This window comes from Chiloscyllium plagiosum, chromosome 5, assembly GCF_004010195.1.
Source record: "Chiloscyllium plagiosum isolate BGI_BamShark_2017 chromosome 5, ASM401019v2, whole genome shotgun sequence".
Taxonomy (NCBI): domain Eukaryota; kingdom Metazoa; phylum Chordata; class Chondrichthyes; order Orectolobiformes; family Hemiscylliidae; genus Chiloscyllium; species Chiloscyllium plagiosum.
The window spans coordinates 99,513,466-99,534,462 of NC_057714.1; the positions used below are offsets into that span (position 1 = coordinate 99,513,466).

A 20,997-nucleotide genomic window follows, 5' to 3' on the forward strand; every position below is an offset into this window, starting at 1 on the left:
ATGGAAACAGGCCCTGCAGCCCAACAAGTCCACACCGACCCTCCAAAGAGCAACTCACCCAGACCCATTCCCCTACATTTACACCTTCACCTAACACTACGGGCAATTTAGCATGGCCAGTTCACCTAATCTGCACATCTTTGGACTGTGGGAGGAAACCGGAGCACCCAGAGGAAACCCACGCAGACAGGGAATGTGCAAACTCCACACAGACAGTTGCCTGAGGCAGGAATTGAACCCGGGTCTCTGGTGCTGTGAGGCAGCAGTGCTAACCACTGTGCCACTGTGCCACCGTGCCGCCCATCATAAATGATGGTGGTGAGGTAGAAGGTTGGTGTTTGTTTGTTTGTAAAATGGAAATTTGACTCCATGCCTGTAAATTATGCAAGAAAGAGGTAGGATGTAGATAAAGGAAGTGGAGCAAGCCAAGGATAGATGATTAATTATCAGGTTCGGCAGAAATGTGAAATAAGAAGTTTGGTAGTTTTCTCATACTGTGACAGATTAAAATAGTTTGTATGTCAGGAAAGGTTAAAAAAGGCAACATCCTTTGAAACATCCAACAAATTTAATAAGCAGTTATTATCCTGAGCACATAACAGAGAAAATTACCTCTTCCGCAAGAGTTTCGTTTGCTTTCTTTTGACTATCAATTTGTTCTGACGAACTCCTAAAAATAAATACAACTGATTCAAAAATAGAGTTCGTAAAATTGCATACATGCTTATATCTCCATCAAAAATTCCTTTTGAACAAATCAAACTGATTCAAACAAATATAATTAACTTCATTTCTATTTTTTACAGTACATTTTATTGTATCACTTTGGGTTCAGTATCTTAGGAGGCCAGTGCAGCAAGTGAATTCATATTAATGCTGCAACTCCTAAATCATATCAGCTTCAAATAAATCACGACATTTATTTCCACTTTTTTCACCATTCTTCATCTCCAAATATTCAATGTTAATTTCTTACCGGAGTTTGTCTCCAAAGGTTCTGAACATTTCTGACATCACAATTGCAGAAGCTAATATACGTTTTGAACCAAACCAATCAGATCATCTTCAACCTATCCCTGCAGCAGGCCACTGTCCCTGCCTGTTTCAAGAGGGCCAACATCATTCCTGTGCCTAAGAAGGCTCGTGCAGCATGTCTCAGTGAGTACCGCCCAGTGGCCCTAACTTCAGTGGTCATGAACTGCTTTGAACGGCTGGTCATGGCATTAATCAACTCCAGCCTTCCCATTACTCTTGACACACTCCAATTTGCCTATCAGACCAAGAGATCCACGTCAGATGCCATATCACTTGCCCTTCACTCCTTCCTAGAACATCTTAACACCAAGAAGAGCTACGTCAGAATCCTATTCATTGACTACAGTTCAGCCTTCAACTATTATCCCCTAGAGACTGATCTCGGACTAAGCCCCACTCTCTGCAACTGGATCTTCAGTTTCCTGACCCACAGGCCACAATCTGGAGATTGGGGACAATATTTCATCATCACTAACACTCAACACTGGAGCCTCCCAGGGGTGCGTATTCAGCCCACTACTGTACTCACTGTATACCCATGACTGCATCGCCAAATACGAGACTAATGCCATTTACAATTTTGCTGATGACACCACCATAGTCGGTCGAAACAACCTAGCTATCAATGCCAGCAAAACCAAGGAACTCATTATTGACTTTTGACAGGATGTTATTCATGTCCCCCTACACATTAACAGCACAGAAGTGGAACGAGTGGAGAGTGTCAAGCTCCTGGGAGTGGTCATCCATAACAAGCTTTCTTGGACTCTTCGTGTGGACGCACTGGTTACAAAGGCCCAACAACATCTCTTCTTCCTCAGGCAGCTGAGGAAATTTGGGATACAGTGAATATCCTTGACAACTTTGATAGGTGCGCCATCGAGAGCATTCTGCCTGGATGTATCACTACCTGGTATGCAACTGTACCATTCAAGATCGGAGATGGTTACAGAGAGTGGTGAACTCGGCCTGGACAATCACAAAGGCCAACCTCCCATCCACAGAATCCATCTACCAGGCCTGCTGTCAAGGAAAGGCCGCCAGCATTCTCAAAGATCCAATCCACCCTGGCAATGCTTTTCTACAACCTTTACCATCAGGGAGAAGGTACAGGTGCCTGAACACATGTATCAGTCAGTTTTGTAACAGTTTCTACCCTATTGTTGTTAGAATACTAAATGGACTCTCAACTCTTAACATTCGCCTGCACCTGTGTTTTTGGTTTTGCTGCTGTTTACCTATTATTTACTTACCTATGCTACTTAACTATGTGATCTGCCTGTATTCCTCACAAGACAAAGCTTCTCACTGTGCCTTGGTACACGTGACAATAAATTCAATTCAATTCAGTATCAGGGGCGAGTGGGTGAGAGCTTGAGTGTGAGTGAGATATAAAGTGAGTGGGGGGAGGGAAGAGAGAGAGAGAGAGCGACAGAGAGACAGAGAGAAAGAGAGATGTGGGGAGGGTAGGTACAGTACCAAACTAAGCCCAGTTCTCCTTTGACCTCGATATCCACAAACTAATACTTCCAGCCTTGTTGATTGAACTATTTTTATTCATTTAAAGGATGAGTCTCACCAAAAGAACATTCATCCCTAATTGACCTTGAAAAGGTTGTGGTGAGCTGCTTTCTAAACACCTGTGTCCATCTCATTCATCAGTTACCCTCATACTTCTAGTCAGCAGAGGTCCTGGGTTTGGAAGGTTCTGACAAAGGAATGCCTCCATGTTACTTGTAGATGATACACACTGGTGCAACTGTGCACCAGTAATGGAGAGAGTAAATGTGGAAGGTGATGAATCTGGATGTTAATACATTTCAGTAGGAAGAAACAAGAAAAGCAACATTAAAAACATTAACAATTCTGATGGGGTGCAGGAATCGAGTAACCTACGAGGAAAAAGGAAACAAAAATCAACCTGTTGGATATGTTATAACACACTTCTGTGGTAATCACATCCTGAGATACAATTTCAACTTGGAGCTTCTGGCCACAAGACCTCTTAAACATGATATGAATGAGAATTGCTATCATTAGTATGGAGTATTTGAATTTCTAGTCCAACGACAATACCACTATGAACCAAATAATTTAAAATGGCAATATATGCTAAGAAAGGAGGTTAGCAATGCATATGGGATCCTGATCTTCATTCGAACCTTAGAGTACAAAAGAAAGAGGTTTATGGTGAACCTCACAAAACACTGGTTCAACATCAACTGGCGTACTGGGCCAACTTCTGGGCACAACATTTAGGGAAAGTAGTAAAAGCATTGGAGAGGATGCTATGGTTCAATGAACAATAAGAATAAAATGGGACTCTTGCCCTGAAAGAAGGTTGAAAGGAGATTTAATACAGATAATAACCTAAGTGTGAACAGAGGAGAGAGAAAATGGTTCTATTGGCAGAAAGTCTGAGTACCAGAGGATGCTAACATAAGGCAATCGGCAAAGGAAGCAGAGATGATATTGTACGGAAAGAAAAACATTTTCCAACATGAAATGTTGGATCTGGCTGACAATGTGGTGGGGGCAGATTCAGTTTGCAAAAGGGAATTGGATCATTTTACATTAAGTGAAAAGATCTACAGGAAAAGGCAGGGCATTGGGATCAAGTTGCCTCACAGATAGCCAGCAGGAATATTGCATCTTTCTTCTGAGCTGTCACTATCCTATAGTACTATGATTCTAGGAGCTGAAGGTGACCAGGCCAACAACAGTCAAAGGAAGCCTCGTAAAGATGTCCAGGGCTGAGGTGATTAGTCTCCAAAATAGATAACTACCTTCATTCTTGCTAGCTAAGACTCAAACTTAATCTCAACAACATAACATTCTAACATTGAAATGTTCTCAAAGGAGATTTATAAATTTATCACAATGTAAATTCAAATTTCCAATTATCTTTTAACCATTGCAATGTGTATAATTTTAGAATGCACTGAAAATTACAAGGGAGAGACATTTGCTGAAATAGTGCACACTGCATTCCTCAGTAATAAAATTGCAGAAGGCTGCAGGGGTCATGCACATATTGGCCTGCAAAGCTGCTTCAGCATAGGAAGGTGATGTTATTCTGTGCAGTCCCAGCAGAAACAGTGCCAAGCAAGTAAATTTACCCTCTTGAAAACTGCAATAAGCAGAACTTTTCAATGACAGAGACATCAAGGATTTGGTACAAAGATATATGAATAGGGGGCATATATTCAAAACAACACATAGCTCCTAATACTATTAGAACGTCATGTAGAGCACAGCACAACCATAAATCTTAATCATGAAGACATCACTGGATCAAAGTATTAATCTACTTATGTACAAATCACAATGCAAAATTATTAAAATCATAGCAATTTACCCTTTCCTTCTGCTATCATTTGTGGCTTCTTGCACAAATTTCCGTTCTTTTTTCCTTTTGCTATTTGGTTCCTGTAAAATAACAGTGAGATAATGTCAATAGATCAAATGCATTCGCTATCATTTACCAATAGGCACAGAAAGGTGTTGAAATCAGGAAGATTTATTTTTATATAAAGTAAGTTAATTGTATCAACCAAACCAGTCTGGGATTAAACAAAACCCAGTGAGCACCCAGGACGCCAACAGGCAGAAAGACAGCAGGGGGCTATTTAAGCAACCGAGAAACACTAAAAAGCAAGAAGCCTGATGAAGGATATAAGAACCTACAGTTCGCCAGGGATATCAGATCATAGGAATTGGAGAAAGTGCAAAGAGATTGAAACACAGCAATGTTGGGGAAAATTTGGAAGGAGGGTATTAATTCAGATAGGATGATTCAGCTGAACATGAAAAGGCAGATTGCAGCAGGCTTGCTTCCTTCAGACCCACACGCAGTACTGGAAAAGCATGTGTTAACTGGAATCAACTTTCTTTTATTTATCAGGTTTCCTAAACTCTGGGAAAACTGAGCTAGATTCTTTTGCCCGAAATGTCGATTTTACTGCTCATCGGATGCTGCCTGAACTGCTGTGCTTTTCCAGCACCTCTAATCCAGAATCTGGTTTCCAGCATCTGCAGTCATTGTTTTTACCAAATAGATTCATTAAAGTCAAATCAGTACGATGTGATTCCAACTAAGCATATTCTAAATGATAAACAAAAAAAAGAGCCAACCTGGGCCATTAATAAAAGCACACCAAGCAATGGACTTTATTTCTAGGGACAGATAACTGAAAATTAGGGAAATCATACTAAACTGTACCAAACCATAGTTAGATCACATTTGAAGTACAGCATGCAATTCTGGTTGCCAAATTTACAAGATTTACTAGAACAGTCAGAGCTATACAGCATGGAAACAGATCCTTCGGTCCAACTCGCCCATGACAACCAGATATCCCTAAATTAATTAATTAGATTAGATTACATTACAGTGTGGAAACAGGCCCTTCGGCCCAACAAGTCCACACCGACCCGCCGAAGCGCAATCCACCATACCCCTACATTTACCAATTACCTAACACTACGGACAATTTAGCATGGCCAATTCACCTGACCTGCACATCTTTGGATTGTGGGAGGAAACCGGAGCACCCGGAGGAAACCCACGCAGACACGGGGTGAATGTGCAAACTCCACACAGTCAGTTGCCTGAGGCGGGAATTGAACCCGGGTTTCAGGCACTGTGAGGCAGCAGTGCTAACCACTGTGCCACCGTGCTGCCCACCTCCCATAATCTAGTCCCATTTGCCAGCACACAGTTCTCTAAACCCTTCCTATTCATATACCCATCCAGATGCCTTTGAAATGTTGTAATTGTACCAGCCTCCACACCTTCCTCTTGCAGCTCATTCCATGCACGCACCACCTTCTGCATGAAAACAATGCCCTTTTAAATCTTTCCCCTCTCACATTAAACTTATGCCCTCTAGTTTTGGACTCCCCTACTCTGGGAAAAAGACCTATTCACCCTATCTTTGCCCCTCATGATTTTATAAACCTCTAAAAGGTCATCCCTCAGTCTCCAAAGCTTCAGGGAAAATAGTCCTATTCAGCCTCTCCCTATAATTCAAACCCTCCAATCCCAGCAACATCCTTGCAGATCTTTTCTGAACCATTTCAAGTTTCACCACATCCTTGCTATGTGGTGTACAGCCGCAATATGACCTCCCAATTCAAAGTTTGTGAGAAGATTTGTAGCTCGGGTGCTCGTTGTTGTGGTTCTGTTCGCCGAGCTGGAAGTTTTTGTTGCAAACGTTTCGTCCCCTGTTTAGGTGACATCCTCAGTGCTTGGGAGCCTCCTGTGAAGTGCTTCTGTGGTGTTTCCTCCGACATTTAAAGTGGCCTGTTCCTGCCGCTTCCGGTTGTCAGTTTCAGCTGCCCACAGAAGCGCTTCCCAGGAGGCTCCCAAGCACTGAGGATGTCACCTAGACAGGGGACGAAACGTTTGCAACAAAAACATCCAGCTCGGCGAACAGAACCACAGCAACGAGCACCCGAGCTACAAATCTTCTCACAAACTTTGAACCTGAGTAGAGGGTTTTGACTTCACTGTTTAATTGACAGTTTAAAGAATCTTCTAAAGGATTAGATGTCTAAGATGTGGGGTTTGAACAGAAATTTATATTTATAAGAGACTAACAACTTGTGGAGATTTTAAAAATTTAAATGGTTTTCATAAATGGGAGGTTTTTTTTTCATTTTATATTATATATTGGGGCATTTCTTTTGACAGAGATGGGTCTGGTAAACTGGAAAATGTCCTGACTTGAGCTAGCCACCCTAGTGGCAGAAATCTGGCTCATTGCGCAAGTTTCTTTGCAAATTCAAGACTTATTACAAATAGTTGGCTATGATTTCTCACACACAAATCATTAAGAAAAAGGTGCTAACTATTTGAAATTGAAGAAGCTGAATAGTGCAATTAATTATTTCCTAACCATTGTCTTAGATCATAATTTTTTTTTCCTGAATTCTCTTCTTTAAACACATGGCCAAATACTCTTCATGAACTAAATCTGTTGGAAATGCTCAGCAGGTCTGCGGAAAGAGAGTTAATATTTTGAGTCAAATATGTTTTCTTTAGAACCAATTATTGGCCACATAAGAACTGCTTCCCACCCCAGCCTTAAGTTTGACATTTCAAGAGGTCTTCAGAAGTATGGCACTCATCCACAAACTCTATCAACAAACACATCGACCTGGACCCAATATACCGGCCACTACAGCGGACAGCTGAAACTGACAACCGGAAGCGGCAGGGACAGGCCACTATAAATGCCGGAGGAAACACCACAGAAGCGCTTCACAGGAGGCTCCCAAGCACTGAGGATGTCACCTCGACAGGGGACGAAACGTTTGCAACAAAAACTTCCAGCTCGGCGAACAGAACCACAACAATGACCTCCCAATTCCTATACTCAAAGCTCTGACCAATATAGGCAAACATACCAATTTTTTTTTCTTTTTTTTAAGCCTCATTTAAGTGCATACCTTTCCAGGCAACCCTTTATCTCTCACAGAATTCAAAAATGAAACTAAATTCTTCTACTCTTAACCCTCACAATGTTGAAATAGAAATCAAAATGAATGCTACACATGGTTCTTTCCAGATTGGAATGTAAGTTTTCTAACAATAGTATCATGAATATTCATCACAATTTCAAATTCCTTCATCATTTAAAACACCTTGATTATATCACTGTTCAACATTCTTATTCAAGAATATGCAAATCAAGTTTATTCAACCTATCTTCATCATTTAAGTTTCAACCTTTTAATCTGGTGAATCTGCACTGTATCCTATCCAAACTCAATATATTCTTCGTGAAAATCTGCCCAAGGCTGGTACTCAGGATGGAATCTGACCAAGTCTTGGTACCACTGAAGTATAATTTCTTCACGTTTGAATTTCAACTCTTTAGAAATAAAGACCATTGCCCATTTGGTGTATTTTATTAGTGCACTAGACTTGTGATTTGTAAAAATGGGCACCAAAATCTCATTGCTCCTCCGCAGTTTTTAATTTTTCACCATTAGGAAAAAAATTTCATTTCTTTCTCGAAATCAAGGTGGACGGCCTCACACTACCCACAGCAAATTCCATCTGCAATAGTTTTGATCACGATTTCTGAAAGGCATTCAGTAAGGTGCTAAAAAAGGTAGAAGTTTACAAGGCATGGCAATGGGGAACTGTAAACAGCACTCTATCCTCCAGCAGAAAGGTTGGGAGTGAGCCAACAGGCTGAGATCAAAAGCTGTCTTTCAATCATGGTACAACAATGGACTAAATTGGTGTAGAATGGCAGAATATCCCACACTCTGCAGCTCCAGCAAATCAAATTTATTGGCAAATTCAACTGTTTGAGCAGAGTCAGAGAACCTGGATTGCAAACTGGTCCCTGATGGAGGTCTAATAGCATCCTAGAACCAAATAGGTCTGGGCCTTGGGTAAGGAAGGTTTTGTCACCTTAGTATGGAGATGGAGGGGAGGGGAGGAGCAGAAGCACAGGCAGGTTAGAAGTAAGTAGGCTAGTAATTTCTCAGAAGTTGGCCTGATGGGCAAAAAGTAACAAAGACATCAAAATATCTCAAATGATGGTATCCGTTTCCTTCCCATACTTAAAAAAAAAAATGGGCTGCCACCCATCCATGCCAGTGTGGCCAGCTAGGTTTTTAACTGGCGTAGTTGACATTTATTTGGATGTAGGTTTTCTCGCTGAGCTGGAAGGTTCATTTCCAGATGTCATCCTACTAGGTAACATATTCAGTGGGCCTCCTGCTTTCTATTTATTTGTTTAGGTTTCTTTGGGTCAGTGATGTCTTTTCCTGTGGTGATCGTGGGCAGGCTAGTAACAGAATATTAGTATGAAGGTACAGCAAGAAATTAGGAAGGTAAATAGCTTTTAATGCAAGGAAACAAAATCTTACTCCAATTGCATAGTGCTTTGGTAAGGTAACACTGAGAATATTGTGTACAGTTTTGGTGTCTACATTTCAGGAGGGATATAACAATACTGGAGACAGGATAAGAGAGGTTCACAAAGTTGACTGTTGTGATGAGAGGACAGTCCTTTGATGAGGGGCAGAGTAATTTGGGTCGGTAGTCTCTGCAGTTTCAATGAGACCATTGAAACACACAAGTTTCTGAAGGAGCTTAACAGGGTGACACAGAGGATATTTCTCAGGCTAGGGAATCTAGAACAAGGGACATTGCCCTAGCATAAAAGAACAAGCACTTAGAACTGAGATGAGAATTTTTTTCACTCAAGTAGTTACAAATTTTGGAATTCTCTGGCCCAGAAATTGTTGATGCTTCATCACCAAAGATTTTCAACATTTTAAAAAAAAAATTGTTTCTGAGAATCAAGGGATGTGGGGAGCAGGCAGGAAAGTGGAACTTGAAAATGAAGATCAGCCACAACCATACTAAACGGCAGAGGGGGCTCAACAGGCCATGTAGTCTTGTTCGTGTTGCTTACATTGTGTTCCTGTCACTTTGCAACTTTCTACTCACATCTACTTGGTTTCCTGTGTCACCTGCAAACATATATAATGTTCTAATCCTTCCTGCAAGTTATTAATATGTATTATGAAAGATAGGTCCAGTCCAGATTTGACAGAAAAACATTATTCCACTAATCCAAAAACATACCCTTTAAGTTATGATGTCTCCTCCACTTAACTAATTACATCCATATCACAATCAGTCCCAATTCCATATTTTGTGAATATATTCACATGAGGAAACTTATCAAATGCCTTGAGTGTTCAGATACATAACATCCTCAGAAACCCCTCTTTCACTATGCCAAATACCTCAAAACTCAATGTCACTCAGATGTGATCAACATTGTCAAATAAATTTCTGTTGACTTTCCTTATCAATTGGTAACTGTCCAAGTGCTCAGTCTATCTCAGATGATAAGTTCTGATTAAGTTTCTATCCTGCTGTTAAAATCCTTACTACTATATTTTGAAAAGAGCCATAATGAAAATTACCCCTAGAAAGGAGCATGCACTTACTGGGTGTGTTTTCAGTGAGTGGACATTCAAAATAGAGTAGCTGCTCTGTCTATAACCTTTCCACCCAATCTATCACCTCCTGGTCCACGCTAAAATTACTAGCCTGCCCACCATATCTAAATAAATAAATGTCATAGCGAGTCTTGAGAAGATTTGTAGCTCACAATGACCAGCGCCAAATCTGCATCTATTAAGCAAACGCAGCTCATCTCTTGAGCAGGCTTCTTGCAAGAATTAGTGTTTTATACTTTAATTCAATATTTCTACATAAAACATAGATTGAATTTTGAATAATTGGTTAAGTACAGGAAGATATACAACTTTAGAAAGACTCACCTCATTGTAATCCCCTTTATAATCCACTTTTTCCTCATTTTCTTTCTTTACTTTGTGTTTATGTTTTCGCTCTCGATCCTCTTTTCTTTCCCAATCTCTTTTTTCTTTGTCTTTGTGTTCTCGCTCTCTGTCCCTATACTCCAGGGTAGAATTTTTTGGATCTTTACACCGTTGTTTTTTCCCATCCTCCTTGTATTCTCTCTCTTTTCTGACTCTATTTTTCCTGTCCATTTCTTCAACCCCTGTTTTCTGACCAAGGTCTTTTCTTTCTTTATGTCGTTTTTCTCGATGTCCATCATGAGATCCATATTCCTTGTAGTGTCGATCAAAATCTTCATCTCGAAATTCAGAAGACCTTCTTTTCTTCTCTTTGCTGTCTTCAAAATTCTGTTCAGAGCAAATATATTTTCATGGTGCATATTTAGTTTTATTTACTGAGGAAAACTGAGAAACAATTTCATCAATGGCCTTGACTCATTGGTTAAAAGTCCATAGGCAGTAAGTTGAAACCACTACAAACCAAACGTACATGTCCAAGCTGCTGCTGTAATGTTACTTTTCACATTGTTACCTCATTCTCAAAACAAAACTCGGTGTTTTGAATGGAGTTGTTGAAATGCAATTGTTGGCTGGAATAACCAGGGAATTCATCATTTATGATTTTGAACTTCATAAAAGATTTAGAACAAGGAACAATTGTATAAAAATGTAATTACAAATTAATTAAATCAAGACAAAGGCAACTGAGCAAGAATTTTGTCAGTGAGGCAAACAATGCCACAATTCACAGTACCACTCTCCTTGATCTTCCAGCAGTAAGTGTACAGAATTCACTGGGGGGGGGGAAAGAATAGAAATCACTGCAACAAGCACAAAAGCAGATCAAAGGCTGCATGAACAGTGGAAATTCCAAACTGTTAATTTAGTGGCAATGCTAATCTTTTCAACATAAAATCAAATATTAAGTTCAATTTAGTTAATTATGATTAATATTGTAACGCCAAAATACCATGGATATTTTTAACATATGGTTCCAAAATGTTGTTTTAAAACAGGATTCACAAAATGGCTGTGGATGTATATTAAGTAGCTGCTCAGCGAGAGACAGAAAGAGAGAGGCAGAGATTGGATATAAAACCTAAAAATGTCGAAAAAACTTCAAACCAACAAAATTGTGACCTTTTATAACAACAAAGATAATTAGGGGCTAATGGCCCCTGCTCAACAGCAAGCCACCCCTGTGGATTTTAGGTATTTTTCATCAACCTGTTCAGGGATGTCTGACACACATGTGGACAGAATCCAGGGCCTCCTGATTCAGAAGTAGGGACTTTGCTTCAAGAGCCATCTCCCCTGTAGATTATGTCCCAAACTGCAGACAAGTTGTGTTTATCCCTCTGAAAAGTCAGTTTGAACTTGACTGGAGCAAACAAGTGGGACTCAATACTGTCATGTATAGCTTCAAGCATTGGCATGCTGTTAGGGTCACAGTAGGAGACTTATTCCCTAGTTAACGCCATGCTGTAAATAAAGACTCCACTGGTTGCAAAAAAGTTTTTAAAAACGGAATTAGAACAAAGAAATTTCAATCAGTCTATAAAACCAAGAATCCCACAAAACAACTGTTCAAGTACCGGTACCTCACCTGGGACTATCGATGATACAAAAATCTCAGAAGAGGCCCAGCAATCACTTCTCTAGCTTCCCACAGAGCTCTAGGGTACACCTGATCAGGTCTTGGGGATTCATCCACCTTTATGTGTTTCAAGACATCCAGCACATTCTCCTCTGTAATTTGGCTTGGTCTCAAAGAAAGTAATCACAAAGGAAGGATCCTTTTGAAGTAACCTTCTTGCAACCAACCACGGGAGTGGTGAATAAAGGAAGGGAGCCAGTTAATCTCTCATCATCCAGGGGCTTCACAACTTGGGGTATCCCATTTGGAACCATAATGAATTGGGAACATTGCCAGAAATAGAGAATGCAGAAAAGCAGAAGTTGCTGTCAATGATTCTATGCTTCTCAATACAATTCACTGAAGCCTCCAGTCAGACTCAGAGTCTAAACTACTTTTGGAACACTGCATTCAATTCTCGCCTCCTTGCTGCAGTATGTTGTGAAACTTGAAACGATTTGAAGAAGATTTACAAGGATGTTGCCAACGTCCTTGTAGGGTTTGAGTATAGGAGAGCCTGAACAGGCTGTTGCTATTTTCCCTGGAGTATCGGAGGCTGAGGGGTAGCCTTACTGCGGTTTATAAAATCGTGAAGGGCATGGCTAGAGTAAATAGCCAAGGTCTTTTCCTCAGGGTGGAGAATTTCAAAACTAGAGGGCATAGGTTTAAGGTGAGAGGGGAAAGATATAAAGGGACCCAAGGGACAACTTTTTCACACAGAGGATAGTGAGTGTATGAAATGAGCTGTCAGAGGAAGTGGTGAAGGTTGGCACAATTACAACATTTAAAAAGCATCTGGATGGATATATGAATAGGAAGGGTTTCAAGGAATGTGGGCCAAATGCTGGCAAACGGGATTAGATTTATTTAGGATATCTGGTCGGCATGGACGAGTTGGACAGAACAGTCTGCTTCCATGCTGACCATCTATCTCTAAGACTTTAATAGAAAAATCTCCTTTTCCAACATAATATCACTTTAAAAAATTCTACAAAAATAAAAAAACTGCAACACTCTGTCTTATTAATGAGGAGTAACTGAGTTTTTAATAGCATACAAAGTGATTACTACTTTTAAAGAATCCCTCACACTCTAGATAAAAAAACGTTATGTTCGTGAAATGTTAATTTTTTTCATGATAAAACGACACAACCTTATATGTAATCAGTTCTGACAGGGCCACTTAAACTGCCTTCCGAGTCTTGAACTCATCAACCAAAACCTTTCACCCTGTTTATGTGATCTACTGCTAAATCAGTGTTAAACGTCTCTCCCTTGGCCCCTCGACCCTAACTTCCAAAAATGCAAGAAACTCATGATGATCTTTGCTGTTAATTTGCAGTCATCTGATGAGCTGTTTGTGCCATTTCTTTCCCTTCCACTAGCCTACCCAGTCAAACATTCTCCAATACTCTCCTTTATCATTTTCTCTTCTAAATTTCCATAAACAATCAACTCTTCAGACAAACAAGTTTTGATTCCCTTCACAATCCTTGCAAACCACCATCACATCTTCAATCTTGCTTTCTTCTGCAAAGTTTCTAAACAAGTTGCCACCTTGCAAATCCATCACATCTTTTGTAGAACATCATGTCTGAATGTATTCAATTAGATTTCCACCAATACCGTAATACTGAAATAGTTCTTATCAAAAATTACAAATGACAATGTGATCTTGACAAAGGAAAACTTTTCCACCTTGTCTGTCTTTTGCCAATACTGAATATACTTTGAAGGGGGAATCATTTATTGCTAGAGCACATAGAGTTCAATACAAGTTGTTGCCCATGATACATTCCCAGTCTTATCTGTGACAACAGGGTAGAAGTATCCATTTGTTTCTGGAGAAACATAAAAGGGCAGGTGTTTCTTTGATTTTAAAACAATTTTGGCAAATACCCACTGTCTCAAATTGAAAGGATAGCTTGAGAAGACAAGACAATGAAGCAAAAAAATTTACAAAATAAGACACAATACATTTACTCACTTCAGTACTTCTCCCTTCCTTTTCTTTTCGCTCTCGATGTTTTCTTTCTTTTCGTTCATATCTGTCATCCATTTTAAATTCCAAATTTTCTGAAAGACAGGGGGACACTAAAAGTGCATGCAAGTATTAAATTTTTACTAGAAATTGATTAGCAACTACCAGGTTGGTTCTATCATGTCAGAGGATAAAATTTCGGCAGTAAACCACTTGTATTTACAAAGTACACAAGCTGTTTGAATGGAGACACAGAGTCTGCAACACTTGCAGAGCGGTGACATAACCCAATGTTTGAATGTAAGATATATTGGTTTTGACAGGGTCAGAGAAAATCTGCCACAGGATCGACAGACTTCACCCTTTCTTTCGCTGAAGGCATTCGGAGTGAAGCGTGAGAGTTGAGAAGCCATTGGAAGACCTTGGATGAATTTTCAAAGTCTCTAATCATTGTGAAACAGTTGGGAAAGTATTGAGAGAATGGAACATAGGAATCCTAATGTCAAGAAAGCTTTGACGGCTAAATGAGAATCTCATTAGTGAGCTGCAAGGGGCCTATTTGCATGAATTAACATCTCATTTCAGTGATTTTCACTTATTTAGGTGAAATCACGTGGTGCCCATTCTCAAAATCAAAGAGCAGTTAACTGTGGGGCCTTCTTGTGGCACAGTGGTAGTATCCCTAACCCAGCTCAAGGAAACCTACAAAAATATTTATAAGAGGTTTAAAATGTACAACTATGCCAACTAAATTCTTGAAAAATAACAAGCCATCCAACTTGGGGAAAAAAACCTCTGCAGTCTGTTACCTTAAAAGTACTTTGGTCAAGTAACAAAAATGGAAATTATTGGGAAAACTCAGTAGATCAGGCAACATCTCTGGGGAGAAAGCAGCATTGATGTTTTGGGTCTGATGATCTTCCTTCAGAACAGTTCCCTACAACCCAGCATGCTGCCTTCAATCCCACACTTGATTTTCCTGACTTTCCTACCAAAGTGGCTCCTGATAGCCCTCCAATAAATTTCAGTGAGCCGATCACTAGGACCAACCCCTCTAACTGACAGGTCCGACTGATGATCCAAAAGACCCCTGACTAATTTCTCGACAGTTCTCCAACTGACTTCATGCTCATCCTGAACGGGCTACAACTCAATCTGCAAATGTGACTGTGGCCCACTCTGTGACTGTAATCAGAAGGATCCCTGACACTAAACATCCCTAAACTGAGTGTATACAAGCCCCTGGGCTGAGAACAGGCAATGCCTTGATGGACTATGGCAGCACCTCCTGACCTGGGTTCAAGTCCCACCTGCTTCAAATGTGTGTAATATAATCTCTGAACAGATTGATTAGAAAAATAAGTAATGTCAGTTAACTAGCAGCTGCAGCACACCGTGTCTTTACCAGGCCTGCATCATGGTCAGCATTTCCCAATATTTCAGGGGACACTCCATGGGCAACAACCACCTGAACTTTCCATCTTCAGAGGTTGGTAACAGCAAAGTGCCAGGCTCACTGCATTATCATGGTATATCTTGTACCCGCTTATAGTATAGTTCAGCATTTCAGTGCTACAATTTATAACCTTAATAGCAATGCTGCTTCCAGGTCTTCGGTGCACAGGGACAGGCACCTATCTCATGCATCAGAACATGGTGCATCACAGGGTTCCTGTCTTGTTTTTTTCAGTACTCATTCACTTTGTGCCTACTGGGATGCTCACAGCATCATTACCGTGCTTTTCTGCAAATTGCCACAAGCTTACAATAGTTCTGGTGTGCCTTGCCTTTTAGCGCTGACAGAAAGCCGGTCATATTCGCTGGCACTGATCAGAGGGGATGAAGATGATGCAAAAGAGCATCATGCTAGACAAATGTCACACCTACACTATGTGCCAACAGCTTAGACTGCAAACACACTGAGTGTACATTAACCAAATGGCCAAGTTTCAAAAGCCTAAGGGGTGTAGCCCTTAATCTAGTCAAACAGGGCTATTGTCAGTCAGGAGATGCTGCCATAGTCAATCAAGGCAGTGCCTGTTCTCAGCCCAGGGGCTCGGATACACTCAGTTTAGGGATGTTTAGAGTCAGGGATCCTTCTGATTACAGTCACAGAGTGGGCCACAGTCAAATTTGCAGATTGAGTGTTACCAGTTCAGGATGAGCATGAAGTCAGTTGGAGAACTGCAGAGAAATCAGGCAAAGGATCTTTTTGATCATCAGCTCGGACCTGTCACTCCAAGTCAGTTAGAGGGGTTGGTCCTAGCGATTGGCTCACTGAAATTTATTGGAGGGCTATCAAGAGACACTTTGGTAGGGAAGTCAGGAAAATCAAGTGTGGGATTGAAGGCAGCATGCTGGGATGTAGAGAACTGTTCTGAAGGAAGATCATCAGACCCAAAACATCAATGCTGCTTTCTCCCCAGAGATGTTGTCAGACCTACTGAGTTTTCCCAATAATTTCCATTTTTGTTACTTGACCAAAGTACTTTTAAGGTAACAGACTGCAGAGGTTTTTTTCCCCAAGTTGGATGGCTTGTTATTTTTCAAGAATTTAGTTGGCATAGTTGTACATTTTAAACCTCTTATAAATATTTTTGTAGGTTTCCTTGAGCAAGCTTACTTTCCAATAAACTATTTGTTACTTGTCAATGGAAGGAACCTTACTAAAATGCTTCTGATACTGAGATAGATACTCTAATTGGCAATATTCTTTTGAAATATAAAATTTGCTGTGGCCAGTGAAGTGGGTCATTAAAAAGAATCAGTTGACACTCCTAACTGGGTTCTAAAATGAGTATCAGCAAAGTTAAGGCTGACAGTTATTCTTCACGAGGTTAATCAGGATTCAGATTTGATTCTTGAGTAATGGAAATAATAATTGAAGCACCAATCAAATGTTGAAAAGAGGTAATTTGAATACCATTCTAGAGTTACAAACTGACAATTGCCTAGTTCCCTCATCCATAAGTATCTTGGAATTGACCACTCAAAGAGGAACTTAATATTTTATTGAGCTTTGAGAAGATTTGTAGGTCAGGTTGAGGTTCTGAATGTAGGCTTGCTCACTGAACTGGAAGGTTCATTTCCAGACGTTTCCAACTAGGTAACTTCATCAGAGGGCCTTCGGGCGAAACACTGCTGTTGATTCCTGCTTTCTATTTATATGTTTGGGTTTCTTTGGGTTGGTGATGTTATGTCCTGTGGTGATGTTATTTTATAACAAAGTAGAGATCATAAAATCTATTGAATAAGCTAACTCAAGAATGGCAATATGGAAACCTATCCTTAAAAGTCAATCACAATATATTTATAATGAAAAGTACAATGCCATAACTTTTCAGGAACCAATTCTCATGAATTTTGAATATTAAATACAAATCTACCTTTATCTTTTTTCTGACGATGTTTAGATCGCTGGTCACCAATTTCATCTTTTCCTATATCTTTTTCCTGGAGTTTCTCTCTTTCTTTTCTCCGGTCTCTTTCCTTATCTCGGTGTCTCTCAGATTCATGTTCTCGTTTTGTCGGTCTCTGTGCATAAGAATCCCATTGTTTCTCTTTGTCATGACCTCTTGAATCTGCATCATATTCTAGGTCTTGGTCCCATACTGGGATCTTCTCTTTATCTCTATCTTTATATCTCTCTCTTTCTTTTTCTGGTTTCTTTTCTCTTTCTTTATACTTTTCATCATTCTTCACTTTCTTCCGTACTTTTTCATACTCTCTTTCTTCTTTTTGGTCTCCATCCCTTTCCTTGCCTCTGTTCCTCGGTCTGTCCTTATCCTGCTCCCTCTCCTTATCTCGTTCCCTTCCCTTGTGTCTACGCTCTCTAGAGTCAGAGTTCCCAGTAGGTTCTTCATCCTTAAGTCTTTTCTTTTCTCTGCTCTTTTTACTACTGTCATCTGTATAATCTCCTTGAGCCGCCTGAAATAAAACAACATTAAAAAATTGCATATAAAACCAATTTTTATTAAAAGTAAATTCAAATTGACAATTCAAACGAAACAATTTCAAATAATGAGAACTAGATTGTGCCAGATCTGAGAAATTAAATAGTCATGTCTCATCATAGCTCCAGTTGCTACTCTTCTACTATCATCAAGTATTATAGAAATTAAGTGCACAGAGAATCCCTTCTGACACAAATTGCTGGATCCTAAAATCAGATTCTTCGATTACAGCGGATTCTGCCTTCCCCCTCAGCCATCAAAATAGACCATAAAACAATAAACTGTTGAATCAAAAGTAAGTCCATGAAGTCTGCTCTGCTGTTCAGGAGATTTTTGATGATCGGATAATCCTCAACTTCACCTTCTTGCCTTTGCCCCAAACCCCTCAATTTCTAAACTGATGAAAAAATTCACCTCAGTCTTGAATATACTTAATAACCCAGCCTCCACAGATACACACTCTATGAAAAAAGAAATTTGTCATCTCTATCTTTGTGGGCGGTACATTGGCACAGTGGTTAGCACTGCTGCCTCACAGCGCCAGAGACCCGGGTTCAATTCCCGCCTCAGGAAACTGACTGTGTGGAGTTTGCACATTCTCCCCGTGTCTGCGTGGGTTTCCTCCGGGTGCTCCGGTTTCCTCCCACAGTCCAAAAATGTGCAGGTCAGGTGAATTGGCCCTGCTAAATTGCCCGTGGTGTATGGGTCTGGGTGGGTTGCGCTTTGGCAGGTCAGCGTGGACTAGTTGGGCCGAAGGGCCTGTTTCCACACTGTAAGTAATCTAATCTTAAATATGCAACCTGTTTCCACCCTGTAAGTAATCTAATCTTAAATATGCAACCTCCTTCCTTACTCTGCCACAAGGAAAAACAGCTTCTCTGCATTTACCTACATTAAGTTTCTCAATCCAAAACTCCAATATTTACAAGCTCCAATTTGCTTATGCTCTCCTCATAAGAAAATCCCTTCATACCAATTATTTATCCTGGTGAACATCCTCTCGACTGCTTCCAATGTGAGTATATCTTTCATAGAATAAAGCGAACAAAATTGGTCACAGTATTCAAATTGTGGTCTGACTCGTGCCTTGCGTAGTTTTAACAAGATGTCTCCATTTTTACACTCCATTCCCTTTGAAATAAAGAGGTGGAATTCTTTGAGTGCATATGACATGGTTTTCTGGATCAATATGTTCAGAAACCAACTATAGCATAGGCCACCCTAGACTGGTAATATGTAATGAGAAAGGAATATTTGGAAATCAAGCTGTGCAAGGCCCTGGGAGAAGAGTGACCATAATATGATGGAAGCTTTCACTAAGGTGGAGAGTGACGTTATCGATTTTTAGATTAAGGTCCTGAATCTAAATAGAGGAAACTGGAACATTATGATACGCAAGCTGGTTATTATAAATTGAGGGGAGTTCCTTAAATGACAAACATTTAAATAGTGCATGGAAGAACTGCAACAATTGTTTATTTTGTGTGGAACAAAAATAAAATGAGAAAGGTTAGATAGCCATGGCAAACAAGGGAAATTTGGGATAGTATTAGGAAGAAGCATACAGATTGGCCAAAAAGAAGAGCAGACTGGGGTACTGTCTGCAATTCAGATTTCAACTAAACAGGACAAAAAGATTGATTAAGAGGGGAGAAAATCTCCAAGTATGCAGATGATGCCAAGCTGGGTGCAAGGGTGAAATGTGAGGAATATGCTTCTATGGGTATGAGAGTAAGCTTGCAGGGAACATATAAACTGATTGTTAAAGCTTCAATAGATATGTGAAGAGAAAAAAAGAGGAGTGAAGACAAATGTAGATCCCTTACAATCTGAAACATAAGACGTTACAATGGGGAATAAAGAGACAGCAGATCTCATACCACATCTTGGTTCTGTTTTCACAAAGGAGGATACACATGAGGTTCCAACAAAACTGGAGAAAACATGGTCTCATGAGAAAAAGGAACTAAAGGAAATCAGGATTACTAAGAAAATGGTATTGGGGAAACTAATGGGATTAAAGACTAATAAATCCCCAGGGCCTGGTAATATGCATCCCAAAGTACTTAAGGAAGTGGCCCAAGAAATAGTGGATGTATTAGTGGTCCACCTTTCAAGATTCTATCGACTTTGAAACAGTTCCAATATACTGGGGAGTAGCTAATATAACCCCAATATTTAAAAAAGGAGATAGAGAAAAAAGGGAATTATAGTCTGGTTATCCTGACATCGGTGGTGGGGAAAATGCTAGAGTCCATTATTAAAGATTTCATAGTAGAACACTTGGAAAATAATTACAGGATTGGACAAAGTCAGCATGAATTTACAACAGGGAAATCATGTTTTAACGAATGTATGGATGCAAGATTAGAATTTTTTAGATCAGATTCCCCACAGTGTGGAAACAGGCCCTTCGGCCCAACAAGTCCACACTGACCCTCCGAAGGGTAACCCACCCACACCCATTCCCCTACATTTACCCCCGCCTCATGCACCTAACACCATGGGCAATTTAGCATGGCCAATTTACTTACCTGCACATCTTTGGATTGTGGGAGGAAACCAGAGCACCCGGAGGAAACCCACACAGACACGGGGGAACTAACAGCAATATGCAGATGACACCAAGCTTGGTGCAAGGGTGAACTGTGAGGCGTATGCTTCTACAAGATGTGGACAAGTTGAATGAATGGGCAAATGTATGGTCAAATGTATGGTCAATTAAGTATATTGTGGATAAATGTCCACTTTGGTAGTAAAAACAGGAAGGCAGTTATCTGAATGCTGATGGATTGGGAAAGAGCGAAGTGAAAAATGACCTGGATGCCCTTGCACGCCAGTTGCTGAGAGTAAGCATGCAGATGGTGAAGATGGCAAATGATATCTTGGCCTGCATAGTGAGAGGATTTGAATACAGGAATAAGGATTTTTTTTTGATTAGATTAGATTCCCTATAGTGTGGAAACAGGCCCTTCGGCCCAACACGTCCACACCGACCCTCCAAAGAGCAACCCACCCAGACCCATTCCCCT

At 40.3% G+C, this 20,997-nt stretch overlaps 1 protein-coding gene across 6 annotated transcripts in view; it reads right to left on the reverse strand.

Annotated features, from left to right (window-relative positions):
* dync2i1 (dynein 2 intermediate chain 1) overlaps positions 1 to 20,997 on the reverse strand; it is a 103,938-nt gene that overhangs the window by 70,329 nt on the left and 12,612 nt on the right. For 3 of the 6 annotated variants that reach the window (XM_043690683.1, XM_043690685.1, XM_043690686.1), the window contains exons 3-7: positions 17,399 to 17,939; positions 14,019 to 14,125; positions 10,357 to 10,743; positions 4,394 to 4,464; positions 613 to 670 (exon numbers count right to left, since the gene is read on the reverse strand). In XM_043690683.1, coding sequence (XP_043546618.1) covers positions 613 to 670; positions 4,394 to 4,464; positions 10,357 to 10,743; positions 14,019 to 14,125; positions 17,399 to 17,939 — 1,164 coding nt within the window. Of the gene's footprint in view, positions 1 to 612; positions 671 to 4,393; positions 4,465 to 10,356; positions 10,744 to 14,018; positions 14,126 to 17,398; positions 17,940 to 20,997 lie in introns of those variants that run through there. The other 3 variants (XM_043690687.1, XM_043690684.1, XM_043690688.1) reach the window with 3 other exon arrangements.